General features: G+C 40.6%; 1 protein-coding gene across 2 annotated transcripts in view; it reads right to left on the bottom strand.

The window, feature by feature from the left end:
* The window catches only part of Tgfbr2 (transforming growth factor beta receptor 2), an 82,864-nt gene that overhangs the window by 45,675 nt on the left and 19,367 nt on the right, over positions 1 to 17,822 (bottom strand). For both annotated transcript variants that reach the window (XM_027932616.2, XM_027932615.2), the window contains one exon: positions 1,742 to 1,910. In XM_027932616.2, coding sequence (XP_027788417.1) covers positions 1,742 to 1,910 — 169 coding nt within the window. The remainder of the gene's footprint in view (positions 1 to 1,741; positions 1,911 to 17,822) is intronic.

Here is a 17,822-nt window from a genome sequence, read left to right as displayed (position 1 = left end):
AGGGAGGTACCCCACAGCACCCACTGTATCTCCCTTTCTCATTATCAACACACCAACTCTGTAAAAGTATTTGCCTTGGTCAAGACATGTAAAAATAATGTTCACTATATTTACTCTTTAAAGCTGGGACACCAAAAAAGAGGGGGGTGGGGTTTCCTCTCCCCTACATATCATTTTTGAGACAAGCAAAGCCTCTCTTTGGAAGGGACTTGATTTGAATTCAATCATCTGGATCAGGAAAAAAAAAAAATCTTAATTAAAAAAGCCTGTCCTGAGTAGCAGAAGGAAGCTCTCATAAGCACAGCAGATCCCCCAAGTAAAGACAAGCAGTGGGGAGCAGAACCCCAAAGGAAGCAGGGAGGCCCTTCAGTCTGGGTGTCAATCTTCCCTCTTTAGGTCATCCAGGTTCACTGACCTCCAGAGAAGGAAGCCTGTTCGGATGTTGGGAAACTCTGATTATGAAACTACTTAAATTCACAGTGAGCACAAGTCTATCCTCTCATCAGTGTCAGGGATCCTCCTCTTCCCTCTACAATCATGCAGAATGAGTTTATTGTATTCTCCACCAAAAGCTTTTCAGTTGCTCTCAGTAGAAGCTATGTCCTCTTCTTACTGCACCAGCCATGTCTAACTATAAGGGCCATCCTCAGATAGCATGCTTTCTAAACCTCAAATCACACTAGGCCCTTTCCTCAGAACACGCTCTTTGTCAAAATCCCTTCTTCAAAAGCATTGCCCCAAACTAGGTGAAGCTGGCAGGTACAGCAGACTGTCACGACAGGCCTTTGCTCTTAACATTCCTTTAGTTCTTAAGAAACCAGCTCATCCCCTGGTATGTACGGAAATTTGAAAGGTTTCCAGATCTATCATCCAAGCAAATCTGTGGCTGGAGAAAGTCTCAAAGGACTCATTCCCCAAAAAGGAAAGAGATATTTGGGTTCATGTTCTTTGCTAACCAGCCAGGAGTCCATCTAAACTACTTTAAGAAAATAACCAAGAAATTCACAACATCAGGTCAAGTCTGCAAAATGTTGAATCTTGGAAATGGATTTAGACATTTTTATAAAATTGGGACTCTCTGAATGATCATCGGGTGTTTATGGCTTGCTCATGTTCTTGATCTACAACCATGAATTAAAAAAATAATTCATGGGTACTCATTGCATAGGTTTGAAGAAATATTTGAGATGTTTGTATGTGGGAGGAAGGTGAGGTGGAGGAAATGAGAGTGAGGGAAAGAGAGAGAATAAAGAATCTCATCTAAGAGAAGCTGTCCTGCCCAGTGATTGGTATTACTGGGGCTTCGGACAGAGCAATGGGCTGTTTTTCTGGCTTCCTTAGTAGCTTTCCAATTTCTGGCAGTTATTTCCCTTTTCCAACAGTCAATGCTTTATCTCCTTTCCTTCCCCAATGCAGAACTGAGATGGCCTCAAAAGAACAAAGTTCCTGGGGTCACTATGGGGTACTGAGGAGGTGTCAGTTAAAACTCTGTTTAGTGGTAAATCAAGGAGGCATTTTCTAATTTATGATAAATATGAAAGGTCATCTTATTTACTCAATTGCATGTTTACTTGAAAATATGTAGAATATCCCTGGAGTTATAAATAATTGGAAGACATTGGGTCTAAATGAAAAGAAAACAAGATAGGGGTGTATACTTCGGGGCCAACTCTAAGGACCACAACCACAGTGACTGGTAAAGAGAGGAAAGGAAAAAAGGGTTTCTTAAAAGCTCCCTTACCACACGGCCACACAGACTTCATGTGGCTTCTCACAGATGGATGTGATGCTGCAGTTGCTCATGCAGGATTTCTGGTTGTCACAGGTGGAAGATCTCACGTCACAAAATTTGCACAGCTGTGGAAGCTTGACTGCACCGTTGTTTTCAGTGACCATCATGTCATTGTTAACTACAGGGAGGGAAAGAGACAGTAGATAATCATCCAACTGTAGGCAGCTTGCCAATGGGTTCCCGAAGATGTTATGCAATTTCAAATGAACTCAATGTCATGAGAATGAATAAGGAGAAGGACAAAATAATTCCTTCACATCAGATTAGAATGCCCTCATGAATGCAATCTGTAATGGAGCCATTGCATGGTGGTGGTGGTGGTGGTGGTGGTGGAAGGACAGTAGCTTCTTGCTTTTAGCAGTGATTATCAGAAGGCATTTTTTTTTATACCAAAACCTTATCATTCAATAAAAAAACAGACCAGCCCTCTGCATCGCAGAGGATGCTGGGAGAACACACACACACAAAGAATGTACCCTTAAGAAAATTATAGTTTAGCTGGGTGAATAGACAAGGAGACAATTCAGGGCAGGACAACCCGAAATAGAAGGAGACACAAAGAATGCGGGAACCAGAGAAAAGTCATTCAGAGAAAAGGTCACAACGAAGCAGTGTCATGAAGTACAGAAGGGAGAGGGCCAAGTGAAAGGGGAGAATCTCTGTGGGGGCACAAGACCTTGCTGCCATTTTCCTGGTCTGCACTTGAAAGGGCTAGAGGGGCCCACTGTCAGAAGATGGGCTCTCCTGAGCTCTGACTTCCACTCATTGCCCTGAGGTGACTCACCAGCACTTACTAAGTGTCTCCCAGACACAGTCCCCAGCAGGGGTGAGGCAATGGGGTCCTGAAGGCAAATGAGAGTTGATTCCAGCTCAAAGACCTGTGCCCCTTACCACTCCTCTACACCAATTCCCTGCTCCTCACATGTCACCTGCAAGGTCATTCAGCCTCCTTTGGGGCAGAAGGCTGGATTACTCCTCCTCAGGCGTTTCACTTTCTATTACCTTTGTCTGACTTCTTGTCACTTTTCCGGTCTCTGATTAAAGGTCACCCTTCATCCTAAAACTACCTGTGACTAACTACAACGGGATTCTGTTTTTATCACCCACACAAACGATGTGGGTCACATACTTGTTGATAAACTATCCACCAAAATGTCAGCTCCATGAAACTTGGTCTACCTTGTTTATGACTAAATCTCCAGTGCCCCAAAGAGCACCTGCCATTGTAGAAGGAACCCCAAAATAATTACTGAATAAATGAATGAAAACATGAATCACGAGGAGTTCACATTTGGTCCTCTGCACCAAATGGGACAGGATACAGAACTTGTTCACTCAGCTTGGGGAGGAGTGATTATAAACATAATATTTATTCACAATTTCTCAATAAAATATCGAAGATGACCTTTTTTTTTTTTTTTTTGCAATGCACATGCATGCAAAGAGGCCATGAGAAAGGTACAACACCCCATTCCCCATCTTTTTTCCTCAATAAGATCCATTTCCATTGTTGATGGTAGTTTAAAACACATTGTTAGGAAAGCCAAATAAAGTAACTCAAGGCTGCTAGTTTGGACCAACAAACAGGCATCAGCATACACTCTTCCAGACTAAGAAAGATTAGATCACACATTGCACTAGGAATCCTTGGCCCTTAGGAATCTGGGAGGTATTTCTCCAAGGAATCCCTCTTGGAAGGCCTGAGCAGAACCTGATGTGTCCTGCTTGTGTTAAGTATGCTCTTGCCTAGAGAGGAACAGTTTCATGCCTAACCCCAGTCACCTTCTGTCTTGTGACATTTAGATTTCTGTCAATACCTTGCCCTGCTACCCTCTTTGTTGCTTGGGCACAGCACCTGTTTCCTGGGTCTCTAAAAATATAGACATGTATGTATTTAAGATTTGCTTTCTTGTGGCAGCAGTAAATATAGAAGAAAAAAAACAAACCCGTTCATCCCTTTCAGGCCTCAAGTTCATTTCAGGAAGCGTATTTTTAGGTAACAAACTATTTTGAAATTCTTGATGTCTCCCAGACCAAGAGCTCTATGCTTAGCTAAAAATACAGACAGAAATGCTCTCTGAACCTTGTGTTAAATTTGGGACCAACACAACAATGAATATATATATATATATATATATATATATATATATATATATATATATATAATTTTTTCTACAATGTTTATATTTGGATTCATTTGTGAGATAACTTATTTAACCCTTTAGGTTTTTCCTACAAGACACTGCCAAAATAAAACAAAGAAAAGTGAGCCCATGTTTTCTATAGTTGATTTTTGTGTATGTGTAGGGTATGTTTGAGACAAATATCTATTTGTTCATTAAGAAACTAATGATTTTTTTTAAAATATAAAATCAAATCTCTTTGACATGGAATTCAGCCTTTCAGCACTGTAGGATTTTAGTCTTAGATTAGTGGTTAGCCTAGATTAGTGGTTATCAACTCTGGGGGTGGGTTGGAATCAGTCAGCTGGGGAACTTGATGAGTTGTGAAGCCTGCGTCCACTTTCAAGAATGCTGATTTAATTATTCAGGAGAGGGGCCTGGGCATCTGGGATTTTTAGAAGCTGTTCAGGTAATTCTAGGGTACATACAATGTAGAGAACCACGACCAAAAATTAACCGGAAGAAATTAAAAAAAAAAAAAAAGCACAAAACAAAACAACATCTCCCTGCAAAAACTCACATAGAACTTATTTGACAGTGAAGAAATAGCTTCTCAAAGAAGTTGGAGGAAGTTTCCTTGTGAGAAGCCTACATCTAAAGAGATGCGATTGGCTCATTTACACCTCAGATGGAAAGGAATCCTTTTCTGGGTTGATCAGTCCTCTTACAGCAAAAGCCCAGAAGTGTGAGAGAAGTGACAGGAGTCAGGAGGGATAAGGTAGAGAGAAAAACAGATGAGACTGGTGCTGGGAACAGCCGTGGCTGCCACACACGTGTTGACAAGCCTAAGTGGTTTAGGTCTGATGCCTGCAAAACACAATCAACAGGCAAGAGACAAAAAAAAAAAAAAAAAGACTGTCATGCACCTAACTAAATAAAGGAAGGGAAAGAAAGAAAGGGTACAAATTTGCACAGCTCCGGAGGATCCACTTTGCAGTGCTGTCTCTGCAAATGGGGTGTTGCATGCTGCCTGAAGGCAAAGCCTCCCTGTGGAATTATGGGGAAAGGAGAACAGCCAACTTCACCCCCAAGTTGGAGGCATAGGCATTTGGGGAAAGTGGTCAGTGTACACTGGGAATGAACACCTACTGGATGTTTACCATGACTGAGGAGGTAGAATTTAAAGCACAGTCCCTCATAATGCATCTAACGAGGGACATCTCATTTTCCCCCCTTGTTATAGAAAAAGCTGCCATCATCGGGGCTGATCAGTGTTTATTATTTACTTATTTATTTACAAAATCTTTATGCAGAGCATGCTCAGTACCATTCACCACCAACCAGCGACTGCCTATAAATTGACCAGAGGATGCTCCCCATCTCAACAATTCCTGCCAACCCTGAAAGGCATATAAATTTCCAACCTTTGCTTTAAACCAGCATTTTTGGTCCTCTGTGCATCAGAGGCCTCGGGGCCCTTTGTGCATACAGGAATGGCAGGTTAGGGTACATAAGTTCAGGGACAGTTACTCATAAACCTTTTTGGTTTCACCTAATTTTGATAAAGATTTTATAAATTCATTCCTGGATAGGGAGGAGAGAAACACATACACACTTTTACTTATCATTTCAGAGGATTCACTGATTTTCTTAAGGCCCATAAGCCCCAGGTGAAGAACCCCAGGCCTACCTCAGAGTCCTTGAGAGCCATCCTAACAGTGCCTTGCTCTGAGGAGAGTGGGATAGGGGCCAGTACAGGTGGAAGTGAGAGGGTGAGAGCCAATCACTCTTTTCACTATCGTTTCTGTGCATTTCAATCCACAAAAGGAGATGTACCAGTCATGACCTTAGGCATCAGCAACATCTCCTTATGTTTAATACACAATGCTTGAGAAGCCAATGGAATAGAAAGGCAAAGAAATGTACCCTGTGTGAATAGCTACCAATAAAGATATTACCCTAAACAACCACACAACAAAACCCAGCTGATGGGCTCTTTAGCAAACCCTAACTCCAATTCAGAATTGCTTCCCGTCTAGATTGTCAGATTACTCTGCCTCTCTTTGGTTAAGATGCTCTACTATTAAGGTATTACGATAACTCTAGATCCTCTGTGAGCAGCTGACCATCCTTAGGGAATTTTCTACTCCTAACAAGCAAATGTATTCTTCAAAAAGTTCTCCAAAAATAGTTTCTAATAAGAATCTTTCTCACCTAGAAAGTCTCCACTGAAGGAAGTGAACACGGGCAGCTTCCTCAGCATATGACAGTGTCACATGGCCCATCACATTTCACTTCTCTTCAAACATGCCCATGAGTAATATGAAGACCTTCATCCTAGGTCACACCACCTTCCTCATTCATTCTGTCTCACATTTTCCCCCAGAATCACTGCATGGATAGCAAGAGGTTCCAGGTCTTGAGAATATGAATTAGGTGCTTAACTCCATTTATGGGACCGTACTTGGGGGTCAGAGATGTGCAGCCTAAAAAGGTTTAGACTTATTCCCTACACATATTAGGAATTTTGAACATGACTGTTTAGTCCTTATCTCCAAAATGGTATCTACTCTTGGTTAACTGAATTGTTAGGTAAAGTATCAAGATTTCACAAATAGTCCTAAATGCCTTGCCAGAAACATATCTGAGTACCATGGAATTCATGCATCTATTGACTATTGTTTTCTGGCCCCTTCCAGAGGAACTTAAAGTTTGTTGACTCCACAATCCCCTGTGGGTGACTGACTTGGTGCTACGTATGTCATAGCAGGACCACTGACATTGACACAGTGAAGTGCAGCATCTCAAAGAAAAGCCCATGACAACTAGAGAATGGAGCTCACCGGCCTTGGAGCTTTGCTTCTCAGATATTAACGTGCAGCACACAAATCCTTTGGGAGTGCTTTTAACCTGCAGGTGTGGGGTAGTGTATTGGCTCACATAATTGTAGAGGCTGGCAAGTCTGAAATTTATACGTCAGACAGGAAGGCCAGAAGCTCAGGCAGGAATTGATGTTGTGGTTTTGAGGCAGAAATCCACGCCCCCTCAGAAAACCTCAGTTTTTGCTCTTAACAGCATCCAACTGACTAGATGAGGGGTGGTCCCATTATGGAGGGTCACCTTCGTTACTTGAAGTCCACGTGTGATTGTAGCTATTAGTCACTTCTGCAAAATCCTTTACAGAAACACCAGATCGGTGTCTGATTCAAAAGAGTTGGGTACTAGAGCCTGGCTAAGTACACCTAACAGTGCCTATCCCAGCTAGGAAATGAAAGGAGATACTGCTCCCCGTGGGACTCTGTTGACCCACTGGCCACATGCTGAGCAGGAGACCCGTGGAGGACCCACTTTTGGATGGGCCAAAATGTTTCCCTTTCTCCACTGATTTTTGGAATTCGTAAAATCCCAAACCTATTCTGCACCGTTTTACAGGCATTTCTCAACTTACAGCACTTTCCAGCTGCTTTTCTCTTGAGCCTGGCCCCTTAAATGATCACAGGCCCAGAGGTGCTGATCACCATATGGACCTGCGACTGAAAGACTTGTTCTCTGAAAGAAGGTTTTTAATTGCAGTTGGCATTTCAGAGCCAGACACAGAGGCAACCATCTGGCAGACAGCCGCCGTGGTCTGTGATGCTGGCAACAAACACCCACGCCCTTGAGACCATGTGGGACAAGTCCATCGGCCCGTCACACACGTCCTCCCACCCAGAACAAAGCAGCCAGGCCAGCAGTTCTGGAGGACTCGTGGAGACTTCATGAAAGACAGGCATCTGCAAGCCCATCGAATACCTTCACCAATGACTATAACCAAATAAAGCACACCCCTGATTAAGTCAGAGATAGAAAGATTTTAAGAACATTTCTCTGAACATCTCCTGCATAATCAAAACTTTTAATATAATCCCATACTTTATTTTTAATTTCAAAATGTGTCTGAGTGCTAATTCCCAGCATAATATATCAGTATTTTGACACAGAAGAGGTGGGGTTTTCCTTCCTGTGACAATCTCTGATGCACCAGAATTAGTACTGGAGAAGCATCACTTAGCTCACAGGGAGACCGTGGAGTACACAGGAAGGAAAGAGACACGTGTCCTGAATGCTTCAATTCCCCTTCTCACGAAATTGTTTTTGTAGCAAAGTGATTTACTACACTTTTGTAGAAAAGTCAGTTTAATAGTTCCCTGTGTTTTTTTTTTTTTTTAATGCACAAGCATAAATTTGTATCACCAAGAAAGCAAATTAAAGGACTAAGGAATGGTTAGCATGTTTCAAATGCATTAAGCCAATGGGTTCTTCAATTGAAAACCTGTCCTTTTAAGATTCTTAAAATACAATTTACAAGGAAATTTTAAAGAAGACATCTAAAGAATAAAGCAAGCTGTAACTGAGTGGAAAAGTAATATCTTTCTTCAGTGACAAACATAAAATAACTGAGCTGGAGTTTCAATTGCATCCTTTCCTAACACTCTCTAACCCAAGTAATAACACCAAATAACTTCTCGATACACAGACTGTGCTCTAGTTTATCCCTGAATTTCCTGGATCACTGAGGAATGAAACATAGTTTGAGTTCTCCCAAAATTTACTGAATTTGCCTTTCTTTTCCTCTCTATCTTTTATTGATGGTGGTGGTGGGGAGTGGGAGTGGGGGGTTCTATAGCCCAGAATCATGTCACATAACAGGAGACAAAACCTAACTATTTAAAATGATTCCTGCAGGCAGCAATATCTGTATAATTGCCAAAGGAGTATTTTGGAATACTAGTACCTTTGCCATATTTAAAAAACTGGAAGGCTTTTGGCTGTGTCCATCACATTCCTTCATCTTTAATAGGGATCATGTGGATGAAATACCTCCTAAAAGGTAGGAAGAGGTCAGCAGTTGGTAGCCAATACTGTCATCAGCCCTTGGTCATTTTAGCTTTTCATGAATAAGGTTGGTCTTAACAGTACCTTTGTCTGGCAAATCCTGACTATTGGGACAGTGAGAAGAGCCAAAATTGAGAATGCAAGGGCTGAGATGGAGGAAAAGAGGAAGCCTGTTGAAAAAATTCACTACATCAATATAAATGGAATAGTATATCAAATGCAGGAGCAGAATGGGGTACTTCTTCATGGACTTTCAAAATAATAATTTTATGCTTCTGCTGAGAAATGCTTTAAGGTTGGTACTTTATGTAAAGTGATAGCAAATGAGAAAATGATTCTCCCGCAGTTAATATAACTTGGATGATGTGCTAGAGCAGCAAGGAAAATAACCCAGAGATTAAATAACTCTCTTGGTGACAGTCAAAACAACACTGGTAAGTGGCACAGTCTTATGAAGGAGTGATAAGGAGTGCACAATTTATGAAGTTTTATAACATCCCAATTCAGCTACGACAATTTGTTACTTATTAGCCAACATGAACAAATACGCAATTTGTCTGCCCTGTGGGGACTCTCATGTTTAACCCTGGTGGAAAAGGGCATGTAAGACATCATCCTTTACTTAAGATACTTATAGGCTTGTAAGGAATCAAAGTACACGTACAAAAATAATTTCTATCAAAGCAGTTTGGGAATGGAAAAGGTCTCAATGAAAACATTCTTTTAATTACGTTATTCATTTAGGATTTAAACAATAAATCATTTCAACGAACTGAAGCAGCGTAATGGAAAATGCAAAACCTAATATGAAATCTGGTAAAAACATTATTTTTTGTTGTTGTTAAAAAGTAGTGACTATTAGGAAATCAGAAAAAGGAACACCTGAGATGCTCTGTTTGCTTCAAGGAGGTGTGAAATTTGGTCTGAATGTCAATTTCCTGTCAGGTGGGGATTTTCACTAATAAATTTCTCTGCAATAACTTCTTCCTCTCTTCCAAAATCTGCTGTCATGTCCTGGGCATGCCCAGTGCAGGAAGGTTTTTCAATTACACTTTTACTGAGTATGTATGAATGTTGGACAAATCTGATGATTCCTATATTTTCACAGCTTACACTCATTTTTTTTTCAATAAATAAAAAAAAAAGTGAGACGACTTCACATGAAAATCTAGATTTCCAACTCCACTTAAGAATAAAGGGAGATTTGGCAACAGTGGACCTACATTATCCCGCTGGCAACTGTCAGCTTATGGGGCCCCGAAATGGCCCCCATGACATGGTGCCTGTTCTCTGGTTTGCCCCACCCCTGCTACACCTTCAGGTCACCTACTGCCCTTCCTGGGCCTGTGGCTGCCTGACTTTTGATAATTAATGATTATTTAACCTGTCCATTCAATTCTCTCTTCTAATAATAGAGGTTAAGTGGAATGTAAAAAAAATCATGATTGAACTCTCTAATATAGATACTTTCTAATATGCATTTAACTCCCTAATGTGGAAAATCACATTTCAGGTCAAGGAAAGAGGTCATCTACTTTAGAAATCAGATCTGAGTGATAGTAAGGACAATTATTGTTATCACTGTTGAGTGCAGGCCAAGTGCTCAGTCCAGTGTTGTGCTGAATATTTCACTCATGACAACCACCATGTAATTTTGTCATCATGAATTTATTCAAGGGGAGATTAAGGATCAAAGAAGTGGACAACACATCCAAGGTCAATGAGAGGCAGCTAATGAGCAGCAAAGCCAACAGTGGTACACAAGCCCTCACCCTTCCTGATTCCCTGCAATACACCAGATATCGCTGCTAAACAAGTTCAAGAGCTGAGCTTCACACTCATTCCAGGATAGGCAAAGAAGACATTGGGGCTGGCCATTAGGGCTTAAAGGGAGGGTACGGGTGCAGGGGGAATAGTAAGTTTCTTAGAAAAGGGTTTGGGCCTTTCATAATTACTGAGCTATATCCCCAGCCCCAAGATCCAACAATCTTGAAGTACATGTGAATGAGCCCTATACCCTAAGGAGTGTCACATAGCACTCTCTTGTTAGAAAAGGGACATTCCATGCAACTGCTTTCTCCCATAGGATTAAAGTACCGGTATGACAAGATAATTAAGAACAGGGTAAATCTATTCCTACTCATTAATAGAATATAGCAGTTTTATGATATTTGAAAAAAAAAAGAATTTCAGGAAATTTGAATAAATGAACAAGTTGAAATATAACACTTGGTGAAGCACTTGTTTTGTTACTGCTCTATTCCAAAACTTTCAAAAAATACAAAGGAATCAAGCATTATTACAATAAAGCTTCTAGGAGCTTTTATGGTCTTTAAGCATCCCTTCTAGAACTAAATAATCTGGTTTTGAAACAGTCCATAACCAAGTTAGGTTTGGCAAATAGGCAGTAACTTGAGACCCATGTTCAACTTTCAAATCCTTTGCTGACTCTTACACATTTATCAGGCAAGAGCTGATCTGCTTTGGCTCTCAAAGCCAAAGTGTGTTATTTGGCATACTAGTGAGTTTGACATGTGGGAGATGGGGGCAATGAGGTGCCTTAAAATAGTAGAACTCTGAAATACTGATTATGTCTGGCTTTCTGTCTTAAGGAAATAAAACTGGTATATTTTGATTCATAACAGATGAGAGAATTGGAAAAGAATATGAACAATTTTATTAGATATTTAAGTATCTACTTAAAACATGTCTTACACCATTCAGATACCTAGAAACCAATATTCCTAATTTCTTCTCCTTGAGATCATTTCCTCATGTAGAAATGAATTATGTAGGGGCTGGGGTTGTGGTTCGGTAGTGAAGCACTTGCCTAGCATGTGTGAGGCACTGGGTTCGATTCTCAGCACCATATGTAAATAAATGTATAAATGATAAAATTCCATCAGCAACTAAAAAAAATGTTTTTTAAATGAATTTTGTAATTTTGCTGATTGATTTCCACTGGAGGAGAATTCATGCTGGAAGTGGAAGCAGGCTGACACAGAGATGGCTCAGAACTGACCATGAGCTGGGTCCATGTTCTTGGGCAGTCAGTCACCCAAACACTCTCTGTGCCTGTTCTCTGGCCATTCATATGAGTGGACTGCACATGATGATTGTTAAGGTCCTTTTTACTTTGAAAAATATTCATAATTCAACCCCCTAAAACCAAGAAAGCTAAATAACTCAAAACATGTCCAGGGTAGACCTGTCAGCCCTGGTTAAACAGAATGAGATGTTATGATCCAGCTTATGAAAAATAGCTTCCAGACCATCAAGATCATGTGATTTATAGTATGTTTTGCTTATTTTCTTTGCTAATTGAGAAATCCGCTCTTTGAAACTTCTTAGCTTGCTATTTAAGTGCTACATCCCTGCCCCGATACTCATCCACAAACTTAAACTTGATCACTGCAGCTGAACAGGCATGCAAGAACAAACTCACAGAGTCATTTGCAGATCACAAGGTCAGAGGGAAGGAAAATTATGTCAGGTGACAAAGGACCACTTTCCACACAGACATCGTAGGCATTTCCTCTAATTTTATGGGGAGATGTGGAGGAAACTCTGATTGAGACTAGATCTTTACTGTAAGCATTTAAAACAGCCTCAGAGCTTTAAAAGTATTTTGTGTTCTCGGGGCTCAGCTTGAATGATAAGTAATTAATGATAAAAACAGGCATGGTTATATATTAAAACAATTGTATGATCAATGCCTTGATAATATCTGATGAATAGTTATGAAAGATTAGCATTATTGTTATTTCTCAGAAGAGGAAAATAATTAAGTAACTTGCTAGGGTTGGCACAGATAACAGGCAGTAAGCCACATGAGATAGGACTGTCATCTGTCTTGTTCCATGATGGACAGCTTCAGCCCAGGGTCTGCTATATAATAGCAGTTCGATAAAAATTAGTTGAATTTAAAGTCCAAGTCTAAATAAAGCTCTTTCCACTATGCTACCTAATCAACACTGATTTCCCCCAAATGCAAATTAAGGAAAAGAAATACAGTTCATTTTGAGGAACTCAAAGTGGAAACTACTCCTAGCATGGTTTCAGTGTCACATTAAAACAGTGGTCCATTTCTAAAAGAACCTGGGGAGGCTTTCACTTGATTACCAGCAGCCAAACTACGTTTGACCAGTTGGCAGAAGAAGACGAAAAGGCATGTTCTGATTCACTTTGATTTCCAAGATAACACCAAACACTTTGAAACCTCCCCCTTCATGTTTTTCAAGCAAAGGAAGTAAAATCAAAAAGAAACAGGCTTCATGCATTGTTAAGGCTTCAAGAAAGGACAACAAAGGGCAGGAAATTTGAAATGAAATCTGAGTATCTGCCCTTAAACTGGGTAATTTTGCTTGTTTTCTCATCCTGCAGTTAAATGAGAAAGTGTGAGGCTGATCTTTCCTAGGCATTACTCATTGCTGTTGTGACCTTAATGTTATTGGCAATAAACAGCATAAAGGTCTCTCATGAGATAAGTAGCTGCAACTTGGATGAGGCCACCCTCCAATGTGTGAAATGCCACCCCTCACCCCCCTACCCCCACCCCCCACCCTCCACCACCACCTCCCACCCCCCCTACCCCCACCCCCCACCCTCCCCCACAACCCCCACCCCCGTCCAAACAATTCCACTAACATTGGAGACTTAAGTCCTTTTGTGCTGCTATAACAGAATACCAGAGACTGGGTAATTTATAAAGAACAGAACTCTATTTTTCACAGTTCTATAGGCTGTCAAGTTCAATATCCAGCCACTAGTAGGTCTGATATCTGTTGAGAGACCTGTTCCCACCTTCCAAGATGATAGCATGTTGCTATGTGTCCTGAAGGGGACTAAGGCCTCATATGACAAAAGGCAGAAGGGCAAACAGGCCTAAGCTAGTTAACTCCAGTCCCATAAAATGGGAGGAATCCACTATTATGTCATCAAAGACCCCACTTCTTAAAATTCCCACAATATAGATCAAGTTTCTATGTGAATTTGGGAGGGGACACCTTCAGATGACAGCAGTTGGTTAGGAAAAGCATTTACACAGGAAGTTGTCAGAGGCTGTGAAGAGTCAAGATAGAGGCCAGTTGCGATTTTAGCATGGAAAATGAGAACCACATGCAAAATCTCCAAGGTGTATTGTCCTGACACATTGCTGGAGCACAAAGTTGGCTCCTCCCATCTATGGGAAATGGCCATGGGTTGCTACTGAATTAGCATTTACTTCTAGAGATAAGGAGGGAGTAACCAACCTAAATTTTTAAATGCCTTGAAGTGCCTTTGGCTGGGAGGCCAAGTTCCAGGGCTTTCTACTTCTGAAGATTGACTTTTCGAGTGAGCCATGATATGCACCTAACTTTGGCATCCCTACTCAAATAATCTTATTCAAGAAACCTACTTCCTTCTGGAGAGCTGAAATGGGGAGCATGCTGCATGACTGCAGGTAACTGAGACAGTCTATTTCGACTTTGTTTCCCAGTATCTCATCTTGGTCTAATCTTATCAACACACCAGTGAGGTTGCAGGCTGATTGGGGTTCCTGGGTAGTACAGTGTAAAAATATGTGTCTGTAAAGGTGACTCATACAATCAAAGATGAGAAGCCCTAGGGGAGTGGGAGGGAGAGAGGGAAGAGATGTCAAGCCCACTGGTTCTACAACTTGATGCTGCCTCCAAGTACAATCTTCTGGCCCCAGAGATGTGTTTTGGTTATCCTCTGCCTTGATTCCAATCTCTGCTCAAACATAGCCTTATCAAAGAGGCCTTTCTTGAAAACCCTTTCTAAAATTACAAACACGTACCTACCCTCACTCTCTCTGCTCTTCATCCTGTACCTATCCTCTGACAAATTAGTCAAATCCTGTCTGTTCACTGTTGTACTCCATGGATCTCAAACACTGGTCACCATGAAGTACACTGGCTGCTACTCAAAAAGCACTTATTGATAGCTCTCTCTCTTGAGTCCTCTGAAACCAAGTTTTGTAGCACTTTCTTAAGTCCCTGGAAAAAGCTGCTTTTTTTTTTTTGATAAATTCCTTTTATTTATAAAAATGTGTATCTGCAGTTACTGGTCAAGGAATAAGGAAAATAGGGAAAAAAAAGACATGTGCAATCCAATTCTGAGGGTATAAATCATTTTAAAAAGATAAGTCGTTCAAGGTTTACATTAGTCAAAATTAGTTGTAAAAGGAAACAAGTTTAGAAGTCAAAGAGTTTCTTTCCTGGGAGGAGCAGGCTCATGAAAAGTGGAGGGCCCTAGCGTTGCCAACTGAAAAATGCCTCTTCCAAGTCACACTGTCCTTAAGTCAAGGGCACAATCTGGAACTGCACAATGGCTCTGAGCACACACAGCTTTTTGGATTTTTATTTAAATTAGGTTGAGTAAAATCACATCGTCAGTTCCAAGTTGCACCAGCCATTCCAAGTGCTGATAGTCACAAGTCACTAAGAAGAAGGGACGTGTTTTCATCACCATAGACAAGTTCCATAGGATGATTCTGATCAAAGGAAATCCACATGGATTTGGGATCCTCACACCAGGGAGGTCTGAAAAGGAAGAACTCAAGGGATCTAGAAGGAGATGTTTGAAAGCTGTTCCTAATAAATTCCATCCCAGCTTTTTAAGGAATGTGTCTATTATTAAATGATGGTCATCTCAAGTATCACTGCTGCGGTAAGAACAGAAAATTAGGGACAAGGACTAGACTTCTATGGTGAAAGGGTAATGAGTAGCAGTAGCAGAAGGTTCTGGAAATGAGAGAAATGGACCAAACTAGGTTTGCAACAAGTTAAAACTCTGCAAGGGCTCAAGTCAGCTGGCATAACCTCTCAAAATGCAAATCCCTGGGCCTAGGATAAAAGACTGTTTTTTAAAAAAAGTAAGGCTTGTCTGACTCCCAAGGTATCAAGTAATTCCCATTAAGCCCCATTTCAATGGCTGAAACATCATGCAGCGCTGAGGCACGCAGATTAAGTTTCCAGTCAAAGCTGACAGAAGCCTAGAGCAAGGAAATTAATATTTTAGAAAAAAACATTGGCTTCTCCCCCACCCCCCTCAAGGTTTTTGGAGAATTTAAGTCACAGAATGCCAAAATGGGGTGAGATTTTGGAGAACATAGCAGAGAGGTGACCAATGGTGGGGAGAATTTATTCGCAGGGGAAAATCCCAAAGCCCTGGGGAAAAGTACTTCTGCTGGCCTGTGCTGATGAAAGCTAAATCCAATTAAAAGCATTCCTCCAGGGCAAGTTGGCTCTGTGCAGACTCCTACCTGCCGCTTTAACTTCCTTTTCCCTCCTGTATCCAAGGGCAGTTTGAACTGCTCATAATCCCTACCACTTCTCCTGCATAGACCTTAAACATACTTTGCTCCCACGAGACAATACTATTTCACAGCCCTTAAATAAGATGAAAACTAGAAATATAGATGATAGAAGAGGCCTAGACTCAAGAAGGAAACAAAAGGAAGAAAAAGGTTAGGAAAGCAAGGAGTCAAATTATGACTGTTTGCAGATGATGTGATCCTGTATTTAAGAGCTCCAAAATGCTCTACCAAAAGACTCCTAGACCTAATAAACAAATTCAGCAAAGTTGCAGGTTATATAATCAACATACAAAAATCAATAGCTTTCTTATACATCAATAGTGAACCTGCTGGAACAAATCAGGAAAACAATCCCATTCATGGTTACCTCAAAACGAAAGAAAGAAACCTAGGAATTAATCTAACCAAGGAGATAAAAGACCTCTACTTTGAAAACTATACGGCATTGAAGAATATAAAAGAAGATGGAAAGACTGCCATTGTCATAAATAGGCACAATTCATGTTGTTAAAATGGCCATGCTGGGGCTGGGGTCGTGGCTCAGTGGTAGAGCACTGGCCTAGCACGTGTGAGGCACTGGGTTCAATCCTCAACACCATATAAAAATAAATAAATAAAATAAAGGAATTGTGTCCATCTACAAATAAAAAATATTTTTTTAAAAATGGCCATGCTACAAAATGCAATATACAAATTCAATGTAATCTCCATCAAAATCATGACAGTCTTCACAGAACCAGAAAAAAAAAAGTCCTAAAATTCATTTGGAAGAATGAACGACCTGGAGTAGCCAAGACCAATCTAAGCCAAAAAGGCAATGCTGGAGGCATCATAGTAACTGACTTCAAATTCTACTACAGAGCTAGAGTAACAAAAACTGAATGGTACTAGCATAAAAACAGACACATAGACCAATGGTACAGAATTCAAGACACAGACAAACCCACACAGATACAGTCATCAAAAACATACATGTGTGCATGTACCAATATGTAACAATGAATCCCATTATTATGTACAACTAGAATGCACCAATAAAAATATAAAAGAGAAACAAAAAAAGATGCCTATATATTATAATTAGAGTGTATTATTTATTAAAGCACATTTTCACAAACATTAAACTATCAAGTTTCCAGGAATAGAAACAGCCTATAATTTCAGAGCATAGGACTGGAGAGGTACAAATAATTCAAGGTGTCCCACTATGATTTTAAGTGCCAAGAAATTACCTGAATGTACCTCTTCAAGACTTGAGACAAATGAGAATTTTAAGGACACTCCACAACTAACTTGGCCATCATGGTAGCCATTGGCCACATGGGCTATTGAAGTTCAAGTTACCTGAATACAGTAATATATAAAATTCACATCCTTAGTTATGCATGCCACATTTCAAGCTATATACGACTAATGGTTGCTACAATAGAGAGAGAAGATATTTTGTTTACTGCAGAAAACTATATTGAGCAGTGCTGCTCCCTAACATGACTACATCCTTTGTCCTGATTTTGTCATGGGAATTATAAAGTAAAAGCTCCCTAAATGCTGAGTCTCTGGGCTATTGGCAGCCTTCTCCACTCTGGCAAATTCTGAGCAGGGTTTCACGTGTTGTCCAATTACCCCCATCAATCCCAGTTTTGAGCTCATTAAAATGGCATTCGATGTAATAAAATGTGTTCCCTAGAGGGGAACCAATGGAAATGCGATG

This window comes from Marmota flaviventris, chromosome 1 (assembly GCF_047511675.1).
Source record: "Marmota flaviventris isolate mMarFla1 chromosome 1, mMarFla1.hap1, whole genome shotgun sequence".
NCBI classification, from domain to species: domain Eukaryota; kingdom Metazoa; phylum Chordata; class Mammalia; order Rodentia; family Sciuridae; genus Marmota; species Marmota flaviventris.
This window is presented reverse-complemented; position numbering and strand designations above follow the sequence as displayed.